This window comes from Heptranchias perlo, chromosome 5 (assembly GCF_035084215.1).
Source record: "Heptranchias perlo isolate sHepPer1 chromosome 5, sHepPer1.hap1, whole genome shotgun sequence".
Lineage (NCBI taxonomy): Eukaryota > Metazoa > Chordata > Chondrichthyes > Hexanchiformes > Hexanchidae > Heptranchias > Heptranchias perlo.
The window spans coordinates 73,339,364-73,364,725 of NC_090329.1; the positions used below are offsets into that span (position 1 = coordinate 73,339,364).

At 45.9% G+C, this 25,362-nt stretch overlaps 2 protein-coding genes across 4 annotated transcripts in view; one reads left to right on the forward strand and one right to left on the reverse strand.

The window, feature by feature from the left end:
* hsf2 (heat shock transcription factor 2) overlaps positions 1-469 on the reverse strand; it is a 33,475-nt gene extending 33,006 nt beyond the window's left edge. Inside the window, exon 1 of one of the 2 annotated variants that reach the window (XM_067984653.1) lies at positions 304-469. In XM_067984653.1, the coding sequence (XP_067840754.1) occupies positions 304-408 (105 nt within the window). In that variant the 5' untranslated portion in view covers positions 409-469. The remainder of the gene's footprint in view (positions 1-303) is intronic. The other variant, XM_067984654.1, reaches the window with a different exon arrangement.
* LOC137321860 (uncharacterized) lies at positions 269-24,536 on the forward strand. 2 transcript variants are annotated; one of them, XR_010962913.1, is made up of 2 exons: positions 269-584; positions 24,431-24,536. XR_010962913.1 is itself a non-coding variant. In XM_067984656.1 (2 exons), exon 2 carries the CDS (start codon positions 7,324-7,326, stop codon positions 8,722-8,724), a length of 1,401 nt encoding a protein of 466 aa, XP_067840757.1. In that variant the 5' UTR covers positions 273-584; positions 5,432-7,323; the 3' UTR covers positions 8,725-9,684. The 2 variants fall into 2 exon arrangements, 1 of the variants encoding a protein (XP_067840757.1); XM_067984656.1 differs by lacking the exon at positions 24,431-24,536 and adding an exon at positions 5,432-9,684 and having other exon boundaries at positions 273-584.
* The last annotated feature ends 826 nt before the right edge of the window (positions 24,537-25,362 follow it).

Sequence of the window (25,362 nt, forward strand, 5' to 3'; positions counted from 1 at the left end):
ACCATTACCGAGGACTCGAGGCCTACTCCATAATAAAACTATACTAAACTCGAGCCGGCAACTGATACAGCCTTCCAGCCCAGACCGCTAGCTCCAGCTCCCGGCCCCGGCCCCCTGCACCCACCAGCTAAGGTCGGGTTTCACTCCCTTTGTTTTCCTTCCGGATCCTCGACTCACCACCAAGCCGAGGTGAGGCCGTTGCATGTAGCGGAGCGGAACCTGGGCCCAGAACACTGCCGGGGAAGATGGGGGGGGGGGGACGCGAAGGAAATCACGGCGACTGTTAACCGGACTGTTCCGCACCTCTCCCGTTACCTGGTTCCAGCAGATGAACTCGTTGGTGTCGGGATCCTCCACCAGGGCCCACAGTTTGGTGAGGAAGGCCGGCACGGGCACCGTCTGCTTCATCCTTCCAGCCCGGCTCGCTCCCCACTCACGTGACCCGAACACCAACAACAGACAAACCGCCCCCGCCGCCGCGCGCACCAACGCTGACAGGTTCCATTCTGACGTCACACAAAGCAACTTTCTCGCGCGTCCTTGTTTGAAGTTAACGGCTCGGAGGTGGAGGCGGTGATGCTGGGGTGAGTACGAATTGGGGAGGAGGGAAGGGTGTCAGGTGGTGGGTGGGTGGGTGGGTGAGTGAGTGAGTAAGTATGTGTGGGGTCAGTGAGTGTAAGGGGGTTGAATATGAGTGTTAAGGGGTTGAGGGTGGTGAGTGGGGGTCGTAAGGATGAGGGGTGGCGAGGGTGAGTGTGAGGGGGCGGCGAGCGTGAATGCGAGGGGGCGGCGAGGGTGGGCGTGAATGCGAGGGGGCGGCGAGGGTGGGCGTGAATGCGAGGGGGCGGCGAGGGTGGGCGTGAATGCGAGGGGGCGGCGAGGGTGGGCGTGAATGCGAGGGGGCGGCGAGGGTGGGCGTGAATGCGAGGGGGCGGCGAGGGTGGGCGTGAATGCGAGGGGGCGGCGAGGGTGGGCGTGAATGCGAGGGGGCGGCGAGGGTGGGCGTGAATGCGAGGGGGCGGCGAGGGTGGGCGTGAATGCGAGGGGGCGGCGAGGGTGGGCGTGAATGCGAGGGGGCGGCGAGGGTGGGCGTGAATGCGAGGGGGCGGCGAGGGTGGGCGTGAATGCGAGGGGGCGGCGAGGGTGGGCGTGAATGCGAGGGGGCGGCGAGGGTGGGCGTGAATGCGAGGGTGGGCGTGGGTGCGAGGGGGGCGAGGGTGGGCGTGGGTGCGAGGGGGCGGCGAGGGTGGGCGTGGGTGCGAGGGGGCGGCGAGGGTGGGCGTGGGTGCGAGGGGGCGGCGAGGGTGGGCGTGAATGCGAGGGGGCGGCGAGGGTGGGCGTGAATGCGAGGGGGCGGCGAGGGTGGGCGTGAATGCGAGGGGGCGGCGAGGGTGGGCGTGAATGCGAGGGGGCGGCGAGGGTGGGCGTGAATGCGAGGGGGCGGCGAGGGTGGGCGTGAATGCGAGGGGGCGGCGAGGGTGGGCGTGAATGCGAGGGGGCGGCGAGGGTGGGCGTGAATGCGAGGGGGCGGCGAGGGTGGGCGTGAATGCGAGGGTGGGCGTGGGTGCGGGGTGGGCGTGGGTGCGAGGGGGCGGCGAGGGTGGGCGTGGGTGCGAGGGGGCGGCGAGGGTGGGCGTGGGGGCGAGGGTGGGCGTGAGTGCGAGGGGGCGGCGAGGGTGGGCGTGTGTGCGAGGGGGTGGTGAGAATGAGTTGGGGGTGGGGTGAGGGTGAAAGGGGGTAGGGTGCTGAGCATGAATGATGAGTGGGAGTGAGGGTGATTGGGGGTGGAAGTGAGTGAGTGGAGTCGGTGAGTGTAAGAGGGTTGAGTGTGTGGTGGGGTTGAATGTGAGCGGGAGTGGGATGTTGGGTGTGCGGATGGGGGTAAAGGTTGGGGAGGTGGTAGTGAGTGTTGGGGTGGGTGGGTGGATTCTGGAGAGGGAGGGGGGATGGGCGGGGGGATTCTGGAGAGGGTGGGGGATGGGCGGGGGGATTCTGAAGAGGGTGGGGGATGGGCGGGTGGGGGATGGGCGGGGGGATTCTGGAGAGGGTGGGGGATGGGTGGGGGGATTCTGGAGAGGGTGGGGTATGGGCGGGGGGATTCTGGAGTGGGTGGGTGGATGGGTGGGGGATTCTGGAGAGGGTGGGTGGGGGGATTCTGGAGAGGGTGGATGGGTGGGGGGATTCTGGAGAGGGTGTCTGGGTGGGGGGATTCTGGAGAGGGTGGATGGGTGGGGGGATTCTGGAGAGGGTGGATGGGTGGGGGGATTCTGGAGAGGGTGTCTGGGTGGGGGGGTTCTGGAGAGGGTGTCTGGGTGGGGGGGTTCTGGAGAGGGTGTCTGGGTGGGGGGATTCTGGAGAGGGTGTCTGGGTGGGGGGATCCTGGAGAGGGTGGGTGGGTCGGGGGGATCCTGGAGAGGGTGGGTGGTCGGGGGGATTCTGGAGAGGGTGGGTGGGTGGGGGGATTCTGGAGAGGGTGGGTGGGTGGGGGGATTCTGGAGAGGGTGGGTGGGTGGGGGGATTCTGGAGAGGATGGGTGGGTGGGGGGATTCTGGAGAGGATGGGTGGGTGGGGGGATTCTGGAGAGGATGGGTGGGTGGGGGGATTCTGGAGAGGGAGGGAGGATGGGTGGGTGGATGGGTGGGATTCTGGAGAGGATGGGTGGGGGGATTCTGGAGAGGGAGGGAGGGAGGGTGGGTGAGGGGGATTCTGGAGTGGGTGGGTGGCTGGGATTCTGGAGTGGGTGGTTGGCTGGGATTCTGGAGTGGGTGGTTGGCTGGGATTCTGGAGTGGGTGGTTGGCTGGGATTCTGGAGTGGGTGGTTGGCTGGGATTCTGGAGTGGGTGGTTGGCTGGGATTCTGGAGTGGGTGGGTGGGTTGGATTCTGGAGAGTGTGGGTGGCTGGGATTCTGGAGTGGGTGGGGGGATTCTGGAGAGGGTGGGTGGATGGGTGGGGGGATTCTCGAGAGGGTGGGTGAGGGGATTCTGGAGAGGGAGGGAGGGTGGGTGGGTGGGTGGGGGGATTCTGGATGGATGGGTAGGGGAATTCTGGAGTGGGTGGGTGGATAGGTGGGGGGATTCTGGAGTGCATGGGTGGGGGGGATTCTGGGATGGGTGGGGGGGATTCTGGAGTGAGTGGATGGGTGGGGGGGATTCTGGAGTGCATGGGTGGGGGGGATTCTGGAGTGGGTGGGTGGATGGGTGGGGGGGATTCTGGAGTGGATGGGTGGGTGGGGGGGATTCTGGAGTGGATGGGTGAGGGGGATTCTGGAGTGGATGGGTGAGGGGGATTCTGGAGTGGTTGTGGGGGTGGATTCTGGAGTGGGTGGGTGGGGGGGGATTCTGGAGAGGGTGGGTGGGATTCTGGAAAGGGTGGGTGGGAGTCCAGGAAGGGGGGAGTGCGTGTCCGGGGAGTTTGGGAGTAGTCGGTGGGGGGGGGGCGGTGGGTTTGAGAGTCCGGCGGGTGCGGGGGGGCGGTGGTGAGAGTTCGGTGGGTGGGGGAGGGGTTGTAAGTCCATTGTGTGAGGGGATGGTGTCCGGGTGTGGTCAGTGAACTGGGTGAGTCAAGTGGTGGTTGGGGGGAGGTGGTCAGTTAGCTGGGAGACTATGGAGGGGGAGGGGGGTAGTCAGTTGGGTGAGTCGGGGGGGTGGGGGATGATGTCAGTGAGATGGATGAGTCCAGGAGGATGTAGTGAGCTGGGTGATAGTTGAGCACATCTCCTTTCAGAGCAAGTATAGTGGCTGTGGAGAGAGAGGTCGACCTGGGAATCAAGAAAAGAGAAGCTACACTAGAAATTATCTACCAGTGCAATAAATATTTGGATCAAAGTGGTCCATCCTCTATCCATAGTAAATTCCTGGGATTCCCACATCTCAACAGTTTCAAAAAATCCCCCCCCCCCACAAAAGCTGACAACTCATAAACAGCCTTGAATATAAACCTTTACAATGTCAAAACAAATAATTACACTGAAAGTGCAGGGGTACATGGACTTGTAACTTATGGTGTAGGTATACCCAACATTCCTTCACTCATATTAGGGTAGAAAAAGCATAATAAGCTCATGAAAGCCTGAAAAGGAATCAAATGTTGAAGGCAGAGGATTTATTTTCCACAGATATCTGGGGGCTTGCCAACACCCCCATTAAAATTTGATTATTGACATTTTATTTGGTGCATTTTCCAATATTTTTGAATCTACAATGAACATGGAAATTGCATTTTTTTCATCTAAAAAGGAAAGGATTTATCCAATTTCAAGTCTCAAGTCAAGCTGGTGCTCTCCTTTCCTCCTCCCCTCTTCCTGCTGCAGATCAGCCATGATCTCATTGAATGGTGGAAAAGGCTCGAGGGGCTGAATGGCCTACTCCTGTTCCTATGTTCCTAATTCTCCTGCCTCTCCCCTCTTACCCCTTCAAAGTGCTGCTGTCACCTTCGCTGCTCCTCCTCCAAGCTTCTACTTCTCAAAAGTGCTCCTTCTGGCCTCTGCCCTCTTCCTCCCAACCCCCAACTCTGCTCCCTGCTTTTCCCCTCCTCCCCCCAAAGCACCGCTCTCAATTCTTCCCCTCTTCCTCCCTCAAAGCATCACTTCCAGTTGTCAGCTTGGATTAGTTGGTAGCACTGTTGCAATTGAATCAGAAGGTTTTAGGTTCTAGTTGCAACTCTCCTGGCACCTCCTCTTCCTCCCCGTCTCTAAGGTGATGCTCCCACCTTTTACCTTCTACTCCCCTCTCCAAGTTTATGCTCCTGGTTTCTGCCCTCCTCTCCCTCCCCGAGGGAGCCTCCGACTGCTTTCATTGGGTGGGTGGTGGCCTCACTCTACCTGATGAAAGGGATCACCTCAAAATTAGCCCCCTCATCCTTAACCAGGTTGTATAAACTTGGCTTGTATTCCCTTGGGTTTAGATGGTTGAGAGGTGATCTAATCAAGGTAGGATTCAATAGAGTAGATACAGAGAAACCATTTCCTCTGGTGGGAAAATCCAGAACAAGAGGGCATAATCTTAAAATTAAAGCTAGACCAATTAGGATTGAAAGCAGGAAACATTTTCACACAAAGGTTAGTGGAAATCTGGAACTCGATCCCCCAAAAGGGTGTGGATGCTGCGTCAATTGAATTTTCCAAGACTGTAATTGATAGATTTTTGTTGGGTAAGGGTATCAAGAGATATGATGCAAAGGTGGGTAAATGGAGTTGAGGTACAGATCATCCATGATCTAACTGAATGGTGGAACAGGCTCGAGGTTCTGAATGGCCTATTCCTATTCCTATATTCCTACGTAGGGCTCTGTCTATGACAAAATTCATTATAAGGGTGAAATTACCTGCTACGCCTGTTGATGGCACTATGACAAGGGTTTCCATTACAATTAACTTCTGCTTCTGAACAAATGTTATGTAACAGCCGAACTCTTTATTTTATTTAAATTTAGTGAGTATATCTGGTAATACGGTTAAGAAAAACAGGCTTTCAGTCAATCTGCAATTTTGGACTCTGGACAATGGGTGGCGTTGTGTGATGAACTGTGATCTGCTGCTTTGTGCTAGCTCATCATGATGTTGACATTGGCTCTGATACTAATCCACCCAGCCAGCCGTTCCCTTTCTCTACAAAAACAAAATACTGCGGATGCTGAAAATCTGAAATAGAAATGGAAAATGCTGGAAACACTCAGCAGGTCAGGCAGCATCAATGGAGAAAGAATCAGAGTTAACGTTTCAGGTCGATGAAAGGTCACACCGATGACTATGTGCCTGTTTTGTGCGGAAGTTGAAGATTGGCCACGTGATTTGTAAATCTGGGGAAAGTACTTTTAATCCTCAATTGTTTTATGCTTGGTTATACATTGTGTAGCACAAATACATACAATCTCAAACAGATTACAATTTACAGAAACTAAAATATACATCAAACATGGGTTTAAAGGTATGTTTCCCTGCAGTTGCAGTTTTATCGACTCATTATAGTTCAATCTCTGTACTTCCCTTTCCTGATGTCATTCATGAGCACTTGTTGGAGATGATCTTATTTAATGTTCAAATGTAATAACTGAAGAAGCAGAAGACAAGTGGCAGGAAATAAATTTATTAAATATGAGGTTGCAGAAAAAACAAAATGGGAGAGATTCAGCACTGAAAATAAAATGATTTAAATATAGGTCTAGAGGGAGTAGTGTTCAAATTTGGAGACAATATTTAAATAGATATCATAATAAATGATTCTGATGACCAAAGGAAGCTGCAAGGGATGTTAATAAGATGGTGCAAAAAAAATGGTAAATGTGAGGTGTAATTTTAACTTTTGTTACCTGTTGAAAAACCAGCAGTCGGTTTTATACCTCCTCCGATTTTCTTTTCCATTGACTACAACTTTTTTGCCCGGCGATAAAAGTTAAAATTACCTCCACGAGGTGGTACTTTTTGGTTTAAAAAAAAGGTACTTTAAATGGGAGAAAGCTGTGTGGTGTGGAAGAACTGAGGGATTTGGGAGTTCAGATTCATGAGAGATTAAAAGCAGCACCCAAGTGGGTAAAGCCATTAAAAACATTAATGGGTCTTAAGGCAAGAGGTATAGAATATAAAAGTAGAAAAGTCAACATGTAATGGTGAATCTATATAAAATCTTAAGACCACAGTTGGCGTACTGTGTATAGTTTTGGGCTCCACACTAAGGAAGGTTATTGAAGCAATAGAGCAGATTCACTAGGATGCTGCCTTATATGAGGAGATACAAATAAAGACTAGAAAAATTGGGGCTGTTTTGGTTAGAACAGGGGAGACTAAGGGGTGGTTTGATAAAAGTGTTTATAATTATGAAGGGATGGGACAGGGTAGATAGATACATACTGGTTCTAGTGATTGAAGGGTATAGGATGAGAAGACATAGATATAAGATTAAGCGGACAAAGGAGGAGCCATAGTCATACAGAACAGAACGGACTATTGCAAAGAAGCATACCGACAACTGGACAACCAGGAACACTACAGACGGTTACCCGCAGATCCGACCAAAGAACACACCCACCAGCTCAACAAACTGATCAAGACCTTCGATCCAGACCTTCAAAGCATCCTACGCACTCTCATCCCACGTACTCCCCGCGTGGGAGACTTCTACTGCCTCCCAAAGATACACAAAGCCAACACACCCAGACGTCCTATCGTATCAGGCAACGGAACCCTGTGTGAGAACCTCTCTGGATACATCGAGGGCATCCTGAAACCCATCGTACAGGGAACCCCCAGCTTCTGTCGCGACACTACAGACTTCCTACAAAAACTCAGTACCCACGGACCAGTTGAACCAGGAACACTTCTCACCACGATGGACGTCTCGGCACTCTACACCAGTATCCCCCACGATGACGGCATCGCTGCGACAGCATCAATACTCAACACCAACAACAGCCAATCTCCAGACGCCATCCTACAACTCATCCGCTTCATCCTGGATCACAATGTCTTCACCTTCGATAACCAGTTCTTTACCCAAACACACGGAACAGCCATGGGGACCAAATTCACACCCCAATACGCCAACATTTTCATGCAGAAGTTTGAGCAGGACTTCTTCACTGCACAGGACCTCCAACCAACACTACACACCAGATACATCGACGACATTTTCTTTCTATGGACCCACGGCGAGGAATCACTAAAGAGACTACACGATAACATCAACAAGTTCCATCCCACCATCAAGCTCACCATGGACTACTCCTCAGAATCAGTTTCTTTCTTGGACACACGAATCTCCATCAAAGACGGGCACCTCAGCACCTCACTCTACCGCAAGCCCACGGACAACCTCACGATGCTCCACTTTTCCAGCTTGCACCCTAACCACGTCAAAGAGGCCATCCCCTATGGACAGGCCCTGCGAATACACAGGGTCTGCTCAGACGAGGAGGAACGCGATGGACACCTACAGACGCTGAAAGACGCCCTAGTAAGAACGGGATATGACGCTCGACTCATCGATCGACAGTTCCGACGGGCCACAGCGAAAAATCGCATAGACCTCCTCAGGAGACTAACACGGGACGAAACCAACAGAGTACCCTTTGTCGTCCAGTACTTCCCCGGAGCGGAGAAACTACGCCATGTTCTCCGCAGCCTTCAACATGTCATCAATGACGACGAACACCTCGCTATGGCCATCCCCACACCTCCACTACTCGCCTTCAAACAGCCACCCAACCTCAAACAGACCATCGTTCGCAGCAAATTACCTAGCTTTCAAGAGAACAGCGTCCACGACACCACACAACCCTGCCACGGTAACCTCTGCAAGACCTGCCAGATCATCGACACAGATACCACCATCACACGAGAGGACACCACCCACCAGGTGCATGGTTCATACTCCTGTGACTCGGCCAACGTTGTCTACCTCATACGTTGCAGGAAAGGATGCCCCAGAGCATGGTACATTGGCGAGACTATGCAGACGCTGCGACAACGGATGAACGGACACCGCGCAACAATCGCCAGACAGGAGGGTTCCCTCCCAGTCGGGGAACACTTCAGCAGTCAAGGACATTCAGCCACCGACCTTCGGGTAAGCGTACTCCAAGGCGGCCTTCGAGACACACGACAACGCAAAATCGTCGAGCAGAAATTGATAGCCAAGTTCCGCACCCATGAGGACGGCCTCAACCGGGATCTTGGGTTCATGTCACGCTACACGTTACCCCACCAGCGAACAAATGTTATCTGTTTTTAATATAACGGGTCAGTTGCTGTCTTTTCTATGTTTCTACCTCTCTATCTCTTTTTTTGTTTTTTTTGGTGATTTGTATATTCGGAGACCTTGCAGGTAACACCTGTCTGTCTGCACACTGATTGCCTTGGCAACGGGCAGTTGAAAAAACTGTCTGTAATCACCAAGCATTGTTCTGTGATTTATAAATGCGATTTCATTTCGAGGATTTCATTTCCAACAACGTTCACCTGAGGAAGGAGGAAGCCTCCGAAAGCTTGTGAATTTAAAATAAAATTGCTGGACTATTACTCGGTGTTGTAAAATTGTTTACAATTGTCAACCCCAGTCCATCACCGGCATCTCCACATCGTAAGAGATTTAGAACAGAGAGCTTTTTTGCACAAATGGTTTTGGCCATGACCAGAATTAATGATTGAAGCAGAGACCATGTCAACATTTAAGAATAGGTGAGATAGGTGATTGAAGGAAAAGGGAATAAAGAGGTACACGGAAAAAACAGGCACATGGGATTAGGACTACTGCTTATGTAGAAGAGAAACAGAAACCTGGACTGGTTGGACAGAACAGCTTGTTGCCATGTTGTAATTTCTATGTAATTCCGAGCTTTTATCAGGTGTGCGTTGTTTTTTTGTATTGTCATCTTTTTGAAACAGTTTTTCTGAAATTTGTAGGCTGGCATGTGTGTACTACAGCCCTGTACTGGTAAACATTGGGAGTATTCCTACGTGCACCTACGGTTTCCTGTGCATTAACTTTTGTCAACCTGTGTTTAAATTCTCCAGGCATAGGTAAATGTTCTATGTCACTACTGGGAGAGAGTGCATTCTATATCAGACAAAGAGAAGCTATAACCATGTGAATTTTCTGCAGCTTCCTTTGATGATAGATTTCTGCACAGTCAGCTGACCCAAAAAAATATAATAAAATAAGAATGAAATTATTGCCTGCCATATAGGACAAGATTGCCTCCTCATTGACTATGGGTACTGTGTTAAACCTCAGCTGTTCAGATCACCAAAATAGTCAAAGTTTGATAGCTTTGATATAACGCCATCTGTCAAACTTGTACGCTAAGCAGGTTCTAAAAGAGAATATTTAGCACAGAATTAATGTGCATGTTCTTGCACGGGAGTGCCCTCTGCTGACAGACTCAAATATTTATTTTCAAGTATCTACATTTAGGGCATTACACAGTTTCAATTTTACTGTAATTCTATGTATGTCGTTGGACTGATTTATAATACATTTAGTATGGTTTTTCTTCCTTTTCTTTATGGTTATTCTTGAGGTGGAGCTTGGATTTATTCAGTGATATTGGAATGCCTTGGATTGCACAGTCCCATCCTATAATAGAACTTTACACATCAGTGCTAATATAACCGGAGTAAAAAGGGGGAGAAAAACCTTTACAAATACTTGTAGATCACTCATTGTGTTACTTACAGAAATGCGTAGGACCTAGAATGTGGTTTTTGATGTTTACCATGTTCCTGCTACAGCTAATGTTACAGAAGGAGTATGGAGGAACCGCCATGGAATTTCAGGGCCTGAGTCTCCAATGAGCAGCACTGATGGGGTGGTCATTCACTATGGTTCCACCTGGCTAGCAGATTCTAGCTGCAGTATCCGAGATCAGCATCAGAGTTCTTTATTAACATTCTCCTCTGGCACCATCACAAACATGCGTCCCCCTCAGAAACACACAATAAAAACTCTGTTTAAACAATGTCACCTGCTCAGAACCAGGTGAACTACCTGCCTAACAAATGAAGGAAATCGATTTTGTTATTTTTTCTACCATCTGATCTTCACAATTGTCATTTGTAAATTTTACGCTTGTTCATAGTACTCTTCAGGGCTGATTTTACAAAACAGTGCTTCCAGTTACGAGCCTCATATGCTGGAAGCTCATGTTGGGAAATCATGGGCACATTTTCCATGATTTTTCATCCATTCATTTTAAAGAAATTATTTGAGGCATGTGATTGGAAAAATTATTGAAGGATTTAATTAGTCAGTTTTCTGCTGTTCACTCATTCTTCATTGGTAGTTACTGGCTGCATCAAAGTCCTTTATACTAGTTCATATTTTGTCAAATAAGTCCTAATTTCAGTCATTCACTAATTTTTGCCCTACGGGTCTAAAATTCCATAACATTTTTCAGGTCTGATGTGTTGATTATGCACTAGACACAAAACTTTTAATTATATATATAGTAAAAAAAAGATGTGGGGCAATTTATGTCTCCTTACCATTCCATTTGTGCTCAAAAACAAGCAGTGGACAGAAAATAAAATGCCTGTTCCTCCTGCCCACTTACCACTGCTGTTGCAATTTGCCTGATTTTCTGAGAATTATTAATCCTGGTGGATAGAGTTCCCATCTGAAATAGGCAGGAACCTCATGAATAAATTCAAATCAGCATCAAGAGAAGTTATTCTGGCGGCAACACCATTTTCCGATCTCACCACCTGACGAACGCCACTTTCTGCTTTCACACACCAACCATGAACGATACAAGTCCTGAGGCGGCCATTTCAAATGCTTTTTAAATGGATGTTCAGCTTTTTTCAGATAAAGCTATATAGAGCTTTTTGAGACTTTTTTGCAGTAACTTGTGGGTTTTTGATGTTTAAGTATTTAAAAGTGCTTGTAGTTGCTACTGCAGGTTCTGAACTGTAAAAGGTCTTCTGGCATTGCAGTTGTTTCTTAATGGGGGTCCATCTAGGAATCCCACTCTGGGAGGAGGAGGACAGAGCAAACAAAGCTGCAGCTGCCGAGAGAGCAAATAGAAGGAGGCATGGTCAGAGTAATCTGTACCCTCTCAACAGAGTTTATAGGGCCAGAATAATATAACTGCAGTTCACTGAGGAGCAGCGCACAAGAAGGCTTCAATTCTCTAGGAAGACCATGATAGAGTTGTGTGTCAGATCGTGCAGCTAACTGCCACGGCTAGCACAGCATTGCCTGTTGCCATCGCGGTCACCGCAATCCTGAACTTCTTTGCCTCCGGCTCCTTCCAAGCTGCCACAGAGGATATCAGTTGGTGTGTGATGACTAACAGTGCATCATGCAGGGCTGGGCCTGCTTTCCTGGAAACTGCCATGATGTTTTTATATTGCACCAATTGTCCATCTCTCCACTGTTTGCCCCTATATGGTAAGTTAAAGGCTGGCTACTTGGTGACAAGGGTCATCTTCTGCATACTTGACTTATGATTCTGCTCAGAAACCCACACTCAGCTGTAGAACTCTGCTATAATCAGATCCAAGCATCAACTAGAACACTTATTGAGCAGACCATTGGAGTCCTCAAACAACAAATGCCTGGACAAGTCTGATGGCTTCCTACAATACAACCTAGCAGGAATGTCTTGAATGATTGTGGTTTGCTATATGCTGCTTAACTTTGCTCTGCAATGGGAATGACACGTGGAGACACCATTGGAAGTGGACCTTCAGCATGAAGAGGGAGAGGACACTGATGGCATAGACGATGGCGCGACAGTAGAAAGGGTCCAACAATTAACTGTAGCCAGAGCTGTTCGGCAGCAATTCATTGAAAAGAACTTCAGTTCAAGAATCCGTGCTCCCCTATGTTAACAGCCATGTCTAACATCTATGCCGTCCTTCCTCAAAAGCAACAGCATCTGTACAATTATCAAAATTGATATTCATGTCAACAAATGTTGCAGGATTCAAACGTTTCAGAAAGATAGGCAGAATGGAAAAGGGTTGGGGGGGTGGTAGCCCTGATGATAAAGGATGACATAAGGACAGTATTGAGAAAGGATCTTGGCTCGGAAGATCAGGAAGTAGAACCCGTGTGGGTGGAGATAAGAAATAACAAGGGGCAGAAAACACTGGTGGGAGTAGTTTATAGGCCCCCTAACTGTAGATATACCGTTGGACAGAGTGTTAATCAAGAAATAATAGGAACTTGTAACAAAGAATGCAATAATCACGGGTGGGGGTTAATCTTCATATAGACTAGGCAAATCAAATTGGCAAAGATAGTCTGGAGGACAAGTTCATGGAATGCATTCAAGATAGTTTCATAGAATACGTCATGGAACCAACCAGGGAACAGGCCACTTTAGATCTTGTATTGTTTAATGAGACAGGGGTAATTAGTAATCTCTGTGATTATAATATGATAGAATGTCACATTAAGTTTGAGAGTGACATACTTAAGTCCGAAACTAGAGTCTTAAACTTAAATAAAGCCAATTACAGAGGTATGAGGGGCGAGTTGGCTAAGGTAGATTGGGAAATTAGATTAAAAGGTATGACGGTAGATAAGCAGTGGCAGACATTTAAAGAAATATTTCAGAATTCTCAACATTCCATTGAGAAATAAAAACTCCACAGGAAAAGTGACCCATCCGTGGCTAACTAAAGAAGTTAAGGGTAGTATTAGATTAAAAGAAGAGGCTTATAATGTTGCAAAGAATAGTAGTAAGCCTGAGGATTGGGAGAATTTTAGAAACCAGTAAAGGATGACCAAAAAATTGATAACAAGGGAGAAAATAGAATATGAGAGTAAACCAGCAAGAAATATAACAAAAGATTGTAAGAGCTTCTACAAGTATGTAAAAATGTAAGGAATCTTACAACACCAGGTTATAGTCCAACAGTTTTATTTGAAAATCACAAGCTTTCGGTGCTTACCTCCTTTGTCAGGTGAGTGAGTCACCTGATGAAGGAGGTAAGCTCCGAAAGCTTGTGATTTTCAAATAAAACTGTTGGACTATAACCTGGTGTTGTAAGATTCCTTACATTTGTCCACCCCAGTCTATCACCGGCATCTCCACATCAAGTATGTAAAAAGGAAGAGAGAAGCAAAAGTAAACATGGGTCCCTTAGAGGCTGAGACAGGAGAAATCATAATGGGGAATAAGGAAATGGCAGAGATGTTAAACAAATATTTTATATCTGTCTTCACAGTAGAAGACACAAAAAGCATATCAAAAATAGTGGGGCACCAAGGGGCAAATGAGAGTGAGAAACTTAAAACAGTTAATATCAGTAAAGAAAAAGTACTAGACAAACTAATGGGACTAAAAGCTGACAAATCCCCTGGACCTGATGGCCTAAATCCTAGGGTTCTAAAAGAGGTGGCTGCAGAGATAGCAGATGCATTGGTTGTGGTCTTCCAAAATTCCCTAGATTCGAGAATGGTCCTAGTGGATTGGAAGGCAGCAAATGTAACCCCACTATTCAAGAAAGGACGGAGGGAACTACAGGCCAGTTAGTCTGACATCATTTATCGGGAAAATGCTGGAATCCATTATTAAGGAAGTGGTAATAGGGCTCTTGTTTAACAAATTTATTAGAGTTTTTTGAGGATGTAACTAGCAGGGTAGATAAAGGGGCAACCAGTGGATGTAGTATATTTGGCTTTCCAAAAGGAATTCGATAAGGTGCCACGTAAAAGGTTGCTACGCAAGATAAGGGCTCATGGAGTTGGAGGTAATACATTAGCATGGATAGAGGATTGGTTAATGGACAGAAAACAGAGACAGGTTGACAGGCTGTAACTAGTGAGGTGCCGCAAGGATCAGTGCTGGGGCCTAAGTTATTTCCACTCTATATTAATGACTTAGATGAAGGGACTGAGTGTAATGTATCCAAGTTTGCTAATGATACAAAGGTAGGTAAGAAAGTAAGCTGTGAGGAGGACACAAAGAGTCTGCAAAGGGAGAAAGACATGTTAAGTGAGTGGGCAAGAAGCTGGCAGATAGAGTATAATGTGGGGAAATTTGAGGTTATTCACTTTGGTCGGAAGAATAGAAAAGCAGAAAATTTTTTAAATGGTGAGAAACTATTAAATGCTGGTGTTCAGAGAGATCTGGGTGTCTTCGTACAAGAAACACAGAAAGTTAGCATGCAGGTACAGCAAGCAGTTAGGAAGGCAAATAGTATATTGGTCTTTATTGCAAGGGGTTTGGAGTACTAGAGTAAGGAAGTCTTGTTACAGTTGTACAGGGCTTTGGTGAGGCCACACCTGGAGTACTGTGTACAGTTTTGGTCTCCTTATCTAAGGAAGGATATACTTACCTTGGAGGTAGTGCAACGAAGGTTCACTAAATTGATTCCTGGGATGAAAGGGTTGTCCTATGAGGAGAGATCAAGTAGAATGGGCCTATGCTCTCTGGAGTTTAGAAGAATGAGAGGTGATCTCATTGAAACATATAAGATTCTGAGGGGGCTTAACAGGGTAGATGCGGAGAGGCTGTTTCCCCTGGCTGGCGAGTCTAGACCTAGAGGGCGTAGTCTCAGGATAAGGGGTCGGCCATTTAAGACTGAGATGAGGAGGTATTTCTTCACTCAGAGGGTTGTGAATCTTTGGACTTCTCTATCCCAGAGGGCTGTGGATGCTGAGTCATTGAGTACATTCAAGGCTGAGATAGATAGATTTTGGACTCTAAGGGAATTGAGGGATATGGGGATTGGGCGGGAAAGTGGAGTTGAGGCCAAAGATCAGCCATGATCTTATTGAATGGTGGAACAGGCTCAAGGGGCTGTATGGCCTACTCCTGCTCCTATTTCTTATGTTTCTTATAAGAAACATATGGCAAGCTGGTGATTGTGCAATTTGTGCACACCGTGATCTCCATCTACCATCCCATCCAGCTGGCCATACAATCTCTTGGGAGAGGCAAAAAAAAAGAAAATGCTCTAGGCCAATTTAAGGGAACAAACTATGACAAATTCCTCTCCAACCTCAAAGCAATCAATTTACAGGAGACCACAGTGACTGGGAGACACATCCCCCAATACCCCATCTACCTTTTATACATAGTGATGTTGGCCACTCTCAAGAACTCGTCCATCTCCCTTTTGAATGTTTGCAGTGAGCCATCGGACAATGACTTGCTGTGAAAAAAAAAGCTCGTGAGATCTAACCTAATTCTATGTTTATGTAAATTATACTCATGTTCCTTGCTCCTCCCTAGCCTATATAACTCAAATAGGCTAATTACATGACCCAAATCTAATCCTTTCTTTAAAGTCCTCAATAAAATCTCCTCAAAGTCAACATTTTTCTAGAGTAAAAAGCCTCAGCTCTCTAAGCCTATCCTGGTAACTAAGTGCCTTGAAACTAGGTATTATTCCTGTGGCTCTCTTCTGTATCTTTTCCAGGGCCTCTAAATCACTTATCATGTGAGGGGACAAAAAGGTGACACAGTATTTCAAATGAAGCCTAACAAAGGTGTTATACAAGGACAATATAGTATTTTCTGTTTTGTATTTGATTGTCCTTTCTTCTGCATCTGCCCTTGGAAAAGATTCTCCCCCAAATCACTTACAACGGCACTTTCAAACTCCCAACTCTCTAGTCTTTGTCCCTCCGTTTGACAGGATACTTCAGCAGCTATCTATCTGATCAATCACTCCCTCACCTCCACTTTTGATGTCCTTCTCCTCAATAAAACCCTTACTTAATCCCACCCTGGTTGCTCCCCTTGGTACAGCCCCTTCTTTGCTGCCAAAAGCCCAAGGGACGCAGACTTGAACATACATGGTGCACAACTGGTTTAGCCATTCATCACCAGATCTGGCTGGACCACATCAAGCACTATCAGACCCTGGTCTCCTCTTCCAAAAGTGCTCACTACTCTGGGATCACCCTGGAATGCAAAGATAACCCCTGGCTTCTTTTCTCCACTACCAACTATCTCCGTAAATCATTCTTCCCTGCACCGTCCACCTTCACCTCCAAAAACGTGCGAGGAGCTCATGGACTCCTTCATCACAAAGATTCAGACCATCCATTAAGCTGCCTCAGCCACATTAGTGCCTTCCCCTTGGCCACCAACCTAAGTTTCGCCCAAGGTTTCCCCCTGCGCTAGCCATGAACTCTCATCTTGCTCTAGTTTTTCTCCAATCTTCTCTCATGCTCTCTCCAAGCTCAACTTGTCCATGAGACCTACCTCATCCTTTTCGACCTGTCTACAGCCTTTGACAGGGTTGACCACACTATCCTCCTGCAACGTCTCTCCTCCATTGTCCAGCTGAGTGGGACTGCCCGCGCCTAGTCCCACTCTCACCTATCCATCATAGCCAGAGAATCAACTGCAATGGCCTCTTTTCCTGCCCTGCACCGTTACTTCTGGAATACTTCAAGGATCGATCCTTGGCCCCCTGCTATTTCATAGTATCATAGTAGGTACAGCACAGGAGGAGGCCATTCAGCCCATTGTGCCGGTGTCGGCTCTTTCAAAGAGCTATCCAAATCGTCCCAGTTCCCTGCTCTTTCCCCATAACCCTGTAAATTTTTCCCTTCAAGTATTTATCCAATTCCCTTTTGAAAGTTACTATTGAATCTGCTTCTACCACCCTTTCAGGTAGTGCATTCCAGATCATTACAACTCTCTGCATAAAAAATGTTTCCTCATGTTGCCTCTGGCTCTTTTGCTGATCACCTTAAATCTCTGTCCTCTGGTTACCAAGCCTTCTGCCACTGGAAACAGTTTCTCTTTATTTACTCTGTCAAAACTGTTCATGATTTTGAACACCTCTAACGAATCTTCCCTTAACCTTCTCTGTTCTAAAGAGAACAACCCCAGCTTCTCTAGTCTCTCCACATAATTGAAATCCCTCATCTACATGCCACCTCTCAGCAACATTATCCAAATACATGACGTTAGGTTCCACATGTACACTGACTGCACACAGCTCTACCTCATTACCAGATTTCGCGACCTCTCCGCAGCCTCTGTGATGTCAAACAGCTTTTCCGACATCAAGACCTAGATGAGCCACAATTTCACCATTTCGTCCAATAAAACATTAGGAAGACATAAGTCATCACCTTCAGACCCCGCCACAACCTCTGTTCCCGCGCCACCTGCTGAGCTTCCAACCTCATATCCTCTGGCTATGACTGGATAGGTAAGAGTGGAACCAGGCGAAGGCAGTGCTACTCAGCTGGCCAACGGAGGAGAGACGTTAGAGGAGAATGGCGTGGTGAACCCTGTCAAAGGCTGTAGACGGATCAAGAAGGATTTGGAGAGATAGTGCACTATGGTCACAGTCACACAGAATGTTATTTGTGACTTTGATTAGGGCCATTTCAGTGCTATGGCAGGGGTGGAAACCCGATTGGAGATGTTTAAACATGGAGTTTCGGGAAAGATGGACACGGATTTGGGAGGCAGCAACAAGGACTTTGGAGAGGAAAGGGAGGTTGGAGATGGGGCAATAGTTTGCAAGAACAGAGGTATCAAGGGAGGGTTTTTTGAGGAGGGGGTGATTACGGCAGATTTGAAAGGGAGGGGAACAGTACTCGAGGAGAGGGAACCATTTACATCACTGATGCTGGCTCCCACATGTCTTCCTATTATGTGGATGGTAGCCTCTTCCATAGGGACGAGTGTTTGCTCGTGTTTAAATCTCTTGCCCCTTCCTATCTCTCTAACCTCCTCCAGCCATATAACCTCACCCCCCAAATTCTTCGTTCCTCTGACTCTGTCCTTTTGTGCATCCCTGCACATAGGAAGTACACTCTGGAATTCTCTCCCTAAACCTCGATGCCTCTCTTTGAGCGACATAAAACCCATTTCTTTGACCAAGTTTTTAGTCACCCCTCTTCATGGATGGCAGTTTCAGCTGCAGATGGGCTGAGGCTGGAACAGAGGTGGGCAATGTTATGGAGGTGGAGGTAGGCGATCCTTGTGATGGAGAGGAAACAGGGCTGGAAATTCAGCGTAAGGTCGAACAGGACACTGAGGTTGTGAACTGTCTGGTTCTGCCTGAGACAATGGTTGGGGAGGGGAATGGAATCAGTAGTGATGGTACAAAATTTGTGGCATTGATGAAGCATGGGGCTTTGCCTCCTGCAGCAGACCTGTAGATGAGAGTCATGAGTTGCACCATGGCTGTATGGGTCTGGCTCAATGGGCCGTGGTCTTTTCCTGTATTTTGTCTTCATGTGTTCATATGACATTACCACCAATGTACTTCTTGGTTTGCAGCAAAAAGTCTTTTGATGATGTCGGGCTCTTAAAACTGCTGCAGGCTTTTAAATCCTGCAGCAGTACACTATTTTCTGCTCCCCCCCCCCCCCCCCCCCCCCACACACACACACACACACAATCAGCAAGGTTCCAAGGAGAGGCATTTCTACCACCCGGATCTCACTCTTATTAATCAAAGTAAACTGACCCCAACAAGGTCAGCACAGGTGATGTCATGTGGGCGAAGATCCCATCTGCCACATTTCCTGCAGAGTTTGCACCCACATGGAAAATCTAGGCTGTTGTGTCTCCTGTTGTTGTCAGTGAACTTGCAAGATTGCCTGTACAAAAATTTACTTGCGTGCACGTTACAAAATTGGAACCAGATTTGTTTCACTGTTTTTGATTAATGAGTTTATGTTACCCATTGAAGTAAAATGCAAGGCATGAGAGGTTGATACTTAGCAGGGCATTGAAATGTTTCTGTCTATGTCTGTGCCAAACCTACCAGGCATTACTGTCATTCAATGTACGTACTCTTTTGAACTACATTTTTCTGTAAAAAGACATAGATGAATTGCTGAAGACTTTTCTAATTAGTGACTAAAAATGAAGCCGTGTTAAAAATATTCAAAATCCTAAATGCAGCACATTCATACATCAGCAGGAAATGATACATAATCTGCAGCAAATGCCAATTGTATAGATTTCTGTCTCATTAAGTACAAAGGCGATTATATACTGGGCACGGAAATCTGCATAATTCCATGGAAAAGTTACTAACATCTTTTTTGAAAGTGAAATAAAATCTGTGTCTCTGTCATGTTTCAGGATTTTTTTGAACATTTTTCCACAGAAAGGATTTAGGAAAAGGTCATTTTTAAATGTTGGATTTTAAAAAACAAAGTAGATTTCCACAAGATTATAAAGGGAGGCCACAGGCTGTAGACATTTGCCAAATGTGTATTAAACCCTGACATTGACACTGTTACCCAGAACAGTCAGAAGCAATAGGGGAGTCATTATCTCATCCCAGGGGTCCCCAACAAACATTTGCATAATGCGGGGATGGACCCTACCTTCTTATCGAGTTTCACATGAAGCTAGTTTCAGAGGGAGGGGACACGGTAGCAGGTTTGATTAACAGCTTTTCTGGCCTACTCCTGGATGGAGGGAGAGGTTAGGAACCAAGCCTCAACTTCCTATTGGGAACAGGAAAGAAGTGAACAAAACCCTAATTGGGAGCAGTCATGCTTTGTTAAAGGGGGTTTGTCAAGCAGCAAATGATGTGAGGAAGATGGAATACAGGGGAGTTAGGAAATTAATGTATAAATCAAGCACAACAACCTACAGAAGTAAGATAGTGTAGCGTGTTCGCTATTTTTAGACCTTACAGAACATCAAGTTTTACCGATTTAATTCTAGTGAATCTGATTACACATATTCACCTTACTATGGAATAAAGCAGCTTCATGATTCATACCAAGCCTTGCCTCCAATAGTAGTAACTCGATCTGCTTTCAGAGAGACTGAAGCAGCATTCACACGAAAGGCATGAGTTTCCATTCTAGATTACCAGGGGATGCTATTATTTTGTCCCTGGGTTACATTATCGTATGAGTAGAAATAGAGCAGGGTGAGTCAACTCCCTTAAAAGTAAGGTGCTCAGACCACTTACAAGAGCGACGGACACCACTGAACCTGAATAGGTAGCTATAGCAGACTTGAATTTGTAACTGTCCTTCTATCCAACTTGTCCTATGTATGTGAACATACAAATATGGTTAGATTTTAATCTTTAATCTGCAAAATAATATGTTCCCATTTCAGAAGAAAAATGAGCTCTCCTGATGGTTGAGTGAGTTTATCCAGTGAGTAGCTGAGATATTCAGATCAAAAAGTCCCAGGTGCGATCTTCAGTCTGAGCTGAATTAGCTAAATGTGTGTGTGGATGCGAAGCAGGATCAGGCATGGCTGTCATGTCGTCTCATGATCAAACAGTCAGTTGACATTCAATGTCGAGACTTGCACATGAATCATGGTCATAAGAGCAAGGTACCAAAGAGGAAGTAGCATTCATGGAATTAGACTAGCAAGACGCCATTGTCTAGTGGAGAGGAGGGGAGGGGAAGTGGGAGAGAAAGAAAAGTTAGCAAAGGGAAAAAAGAACATAGTATAAAGTATAGAATGGGATAGGTTATTTGACCCACCAAGCCCACTCCATCCACAGGCCATGTACACTACTTAATCTCCTAATGAAAAGTTCTACATAAATACTCCATGATTTCCTTAAAGATAATCAAACAAATCTCCACCATACCCCACGTCTCCACTATTTAACTGTTGACGTTTGTTCCATTGAGTATTTCATCACCTTTGTCTTTATTTATCCCTTTAACCTTCAATTCCACTTCTAACCAGATATTTATCCAGTTTCTTTTTGAAGGAGATAATTGATACAGCATTAACTACTTTGGCTGGGAGTTTGTCTGTATATCCATTGTCTTGTTGGGGAAAAATGTAATTACTGTCTTGTTTTATACTCATGCTCTAAATTGGATGTGACTGCATAACTAAGTAGCCTGCTCGGACCCACATCATCCGTGCCTCTCACTTTAAAAATCAGATCATGCCTTCTTCTCAGTCTCTATTCTCTCATGAAACCAAGTGCAGCTTTGTGAATCTCTCTTTCATACATACCAATCTAAGAAACAATAAAAAGCTGGTCAATAACGTAAGAAAAACAGAAATGTTCTCAAAAAATTTGACAGCTCAAAAACAGCTCTGAATATAGATCTTATGACATGAAGACAAAGGAGGTGCCAGGAGCATGATTTTGTAAAATTGGTTTGAAGGAGTTGAATTGAAAGTGCAGGAGGAAACATGATTATCAAAATATAACAGTGTGCCCAACATTCTATCACTTTTATAGTAAGAGGGAAAAATCTAAAGTGCAGGTTGCAGCAGTGGTATATTTAGAAATTACTGAAGGGGGATGTGAGTGCTCAAGCCATCAGATTTATTTTCTAATGAAGTTTGGAGGTATGCCCCTTCACCAGAAGATTTTGATTTTTTGATATTTTATTTGGTGCATTTTCTCTAATTTTGCCTTTTAAGCCAATTTCTTTTTCTGGAAAGGTACAGTTATTTTAAATATGAAAATAAGAATACTTGTAGGGACTTCGATACAATTTTACAGGGTTCTCCTTTTCTCATTAGGAATTTAACCCCAGATACATCAGCAAGGATTTTCTGATTGTACAGGCCCAGAATTTCCTGAAAACATGCGCCAAAATAACGGCATAAATACGGCGTAATGCCGATTTTCGGCACAAAAGATTGAGAAAAAACTTATGCCCATTTTTACAATATGTCTGAGTCATGGAATCATAGAAATTTATGGCACAGAAGGAGGCCATTCGGTCCATCATATCTGTGCCGGCCGAAAAAGAACTATCCAGCCTAATCCCACTTTCCAGCTCTTGATCCGTAGCCTTGTAGGTTACAGTACTTTAACTGCATGACCAAAGATCAGTGCTTGAGCCTCAGCTATTTACAATCTATGTTAATGACTTAGATGAAGGGACCAAGTGTAATGTTAAGTGAATCATAGAAAGTTACGGCACAGAAGGAGGCCATTCGGCACATCGTATCCAGCTTAATCCTACTTTCCAGCACTTGGTCCGTAGCCCTGTAGGTTACGGCATTTCAAGTGCATATCCAAGTACTTTTTAAATGAGTTGAGGATTTCTGCCTCTACCACTCTCTCAGGCAGTGAGTTCCAGACCCCCACTACCCTCTGGGTGAAAAAAATTCTTCTCAGCTCCCATCTAATCCTTCTACCAATTATTTTAAATCTATGCCCCCTGGTCACTGACCCCTCTGCTAAGGGAAATAGGTCCTCCCTATCCACTCTATCTAGTCCTGTAATAATTTTATATATCTCAATTAAATCTCCCTTCAGCCTCCTTTGTTCCAAAGAAAACAACCCCAGCCTATCCAATCTTTTCTCTCAGCTAAAATTCTCCAGTCCTGGCAACATCCTCGTAAATCTCCTTTGTATCCTCTCTAGTGCAATCACATCTTTCCTGTAGTTGTAAGTGAATGGGCAAGAAGGTGGCAGATGGAGTATAATGTGGGGAAATGTGAGGTTACTGACTTTAGCAGGAAGAATAGAAAAGCAGAATATTTTTAAATAGTGAGAAACTATTAAATGTTGGTGTTCAGAGAAAGCTGTGTATCCTCGTATAAGAAACACAGAAAGTTAGCATGCAGGTACAGCAAGCAGTTAGGAAGGCAAATGGCATGTTGGCCTTTATTGCAAGGGGGCTGGAATACAAGAGTAAGGAAGTCTTGCTACAATTGGTGAGACCACACCTGGAGTATTGTGCACAGTTTTGGTCTCCTTACCTAAGGAAGGATATACTTGCCTTAGAGGAGGTGCAACAAAGGTTTACCAGATTGATTCCTGGGATGAGAGGATTGTCCTATGAGGAGAGATTGAGTAAAATTGGTCTATATTCTCTGGAGTTTAGAAGAATGAGAGGGGATCTCATTGAAACATATAAAATTCTGAGAGGGCTTGACAGAGTAGGTGCTGAGAGGCTGTTTCCCCTGGCTGGAGAGTGTAGAACTTGGGGGCATATTCTCAGAATAAGGGGTTGGCCACTTAGGACTGAGATGAGGAGGAATTTCTTCACTCAGAGGGTGGTGAATCTTTGAAATTCTCTACTCCAGAAGGCTGTGGATGCTGAGTCATTGAGTACATTCAAGGCTGAGATTGATAGATTTTGGACTCTAAGGGAATCAAGGGATATGGGGATCAGGTGGGAAATTGGAATTGAAGTTGAAGATCAGCCATGATCTTATTGAATGACGGAGTAGGCTCGTGGGGCCGTATGGCCTACTCTTGCACCTATTTCTTATGTTCTTAAGTCCATATAAACAACATCCGTAGACATTCCCCTGTCCACTACCTTAGTCATCTCTTCAAAAACTTCAATCAGGTTTGTCAGGCATGACCTACCCTTTATGAATCCACGCTGGTTCTCTTTGATCAGCTGAAAATTTTTAATGTGTTCAGTCACTTTATCCTTAATTATAGACTCTAGTAATTTCCCGACAACAGATGTGAGGCTAACTGGTCTATAATTCTCTGGTTTCCCTCTCTCACCTTTCTTAAATAGTGGAGTGACATGTGCAATTTTCCAATCTAAAGGAACGGTTCCTGAATCGAGAAATCATTGGAAGATTATAGTTAGGGCTTCTGCAATGTTCTCACCTACTTCCTTTAAAACCCTGGGATGGAAACCATCTCGTCCTGGCGATTTGTCACTCTTTAGTGCCATTATTTTCTTTATTACTGTTAATTTGCTTATGTTAATTATGGTGAGTCTCCATCTCTGATTCAAAATTGGTTTCCTTGTGGTGTCCGGCATGTTATCCTTTTCCTCTACGGTAAATACTGAAGCAAAGTAATTATTTAACATGTCCATTATTTTATCTGTTTTGTCACCCTTTGCTGTTCTTTGTATCTCTCCCAGTCGCCAGGATCTGTGTTATTTTTTGCAATTTTGTATGCTTTTTCTTTTAGTTTTATGTTATCCCTTACCTCTTTTGTCGTCCATGACATTTTTTTTGGCAAGTAGAGCTCTTGCCCCTTAGGGGTATAAACTGGTTCTATATCACATTAAATTATTTTTTGAACACCTCCCACTGATTTTCTGTTGTTTTACCCATTAACAGATGTTAGGCACCAGTGACGCAAGTTCCCAAGGATTGCTGTCCTGGGGAAGTGGAGGGAGATTGCCAGAACAGTGAGCATGAACTCAACCATCCCAATGCAGTAAAAAATCAGGCAAGTTAAGAGGATCTTCCAAGAATGTACTGCATTAAGCATGTCCCACACACCAACCAGAGACTTGACTTCTTGGGCTAGATAGTGCTGACACAGTGGACTGCCTTAAGACATTGTGCCAACTCCCAGGAAAACGAGAATTCACTTGCATGATGCCATATGGTCCTTGCAAACTAGATCCGCATTGAGAATTGTTTCCTTTTGTCATTGATCATGCATTGAGTAAGGGAACATGTAAGGCTATGTGGCAGCAAATTATGACTCCTTGGACTATCAGGAATCCTGCCACTCTAAAATTACACTCGCCTGTCATGGTGCTACTGATTGTTCATAAGTAAGGAAATGAAAGATAAGATTACTTGTTCAACCAAACAATGCATCCACAGCTTGCTTAATGCTTCTATGCATAGCTGATTGGCTAACATAACTGATGTTCTAAGTCACAGCCTTGTAACACAAACGATAAGGGCGATTTTGACCATAATAGTCACTGAGAGTGCTGACAAATGGGCGTTCTGCCCCTCTGATGCTGTCTGACCAGCCTGACATCTCTCTGTGGGTCCTTCTCTTCTTCCAAAAGGCAATTCCCAGTGGAAACCCCCCATTGTGGCCTTTGTGAAAAGGCAGGGGGGGAAATGGCAGTCCCATAGCAAATGACACAAATTCAGATGTTAAAGTACCTGCAATAGAAAAAACCCCACAGACAATAGTACAAAAACAAGGTCAGAAATAGGCTTGGAAGTGATGCTACAAAAACTGACGCTGGGCTCTTTAAATTTTGTAATAAAAGCAGAAAGTGTTGGAAACTCTCAGCCAGTCA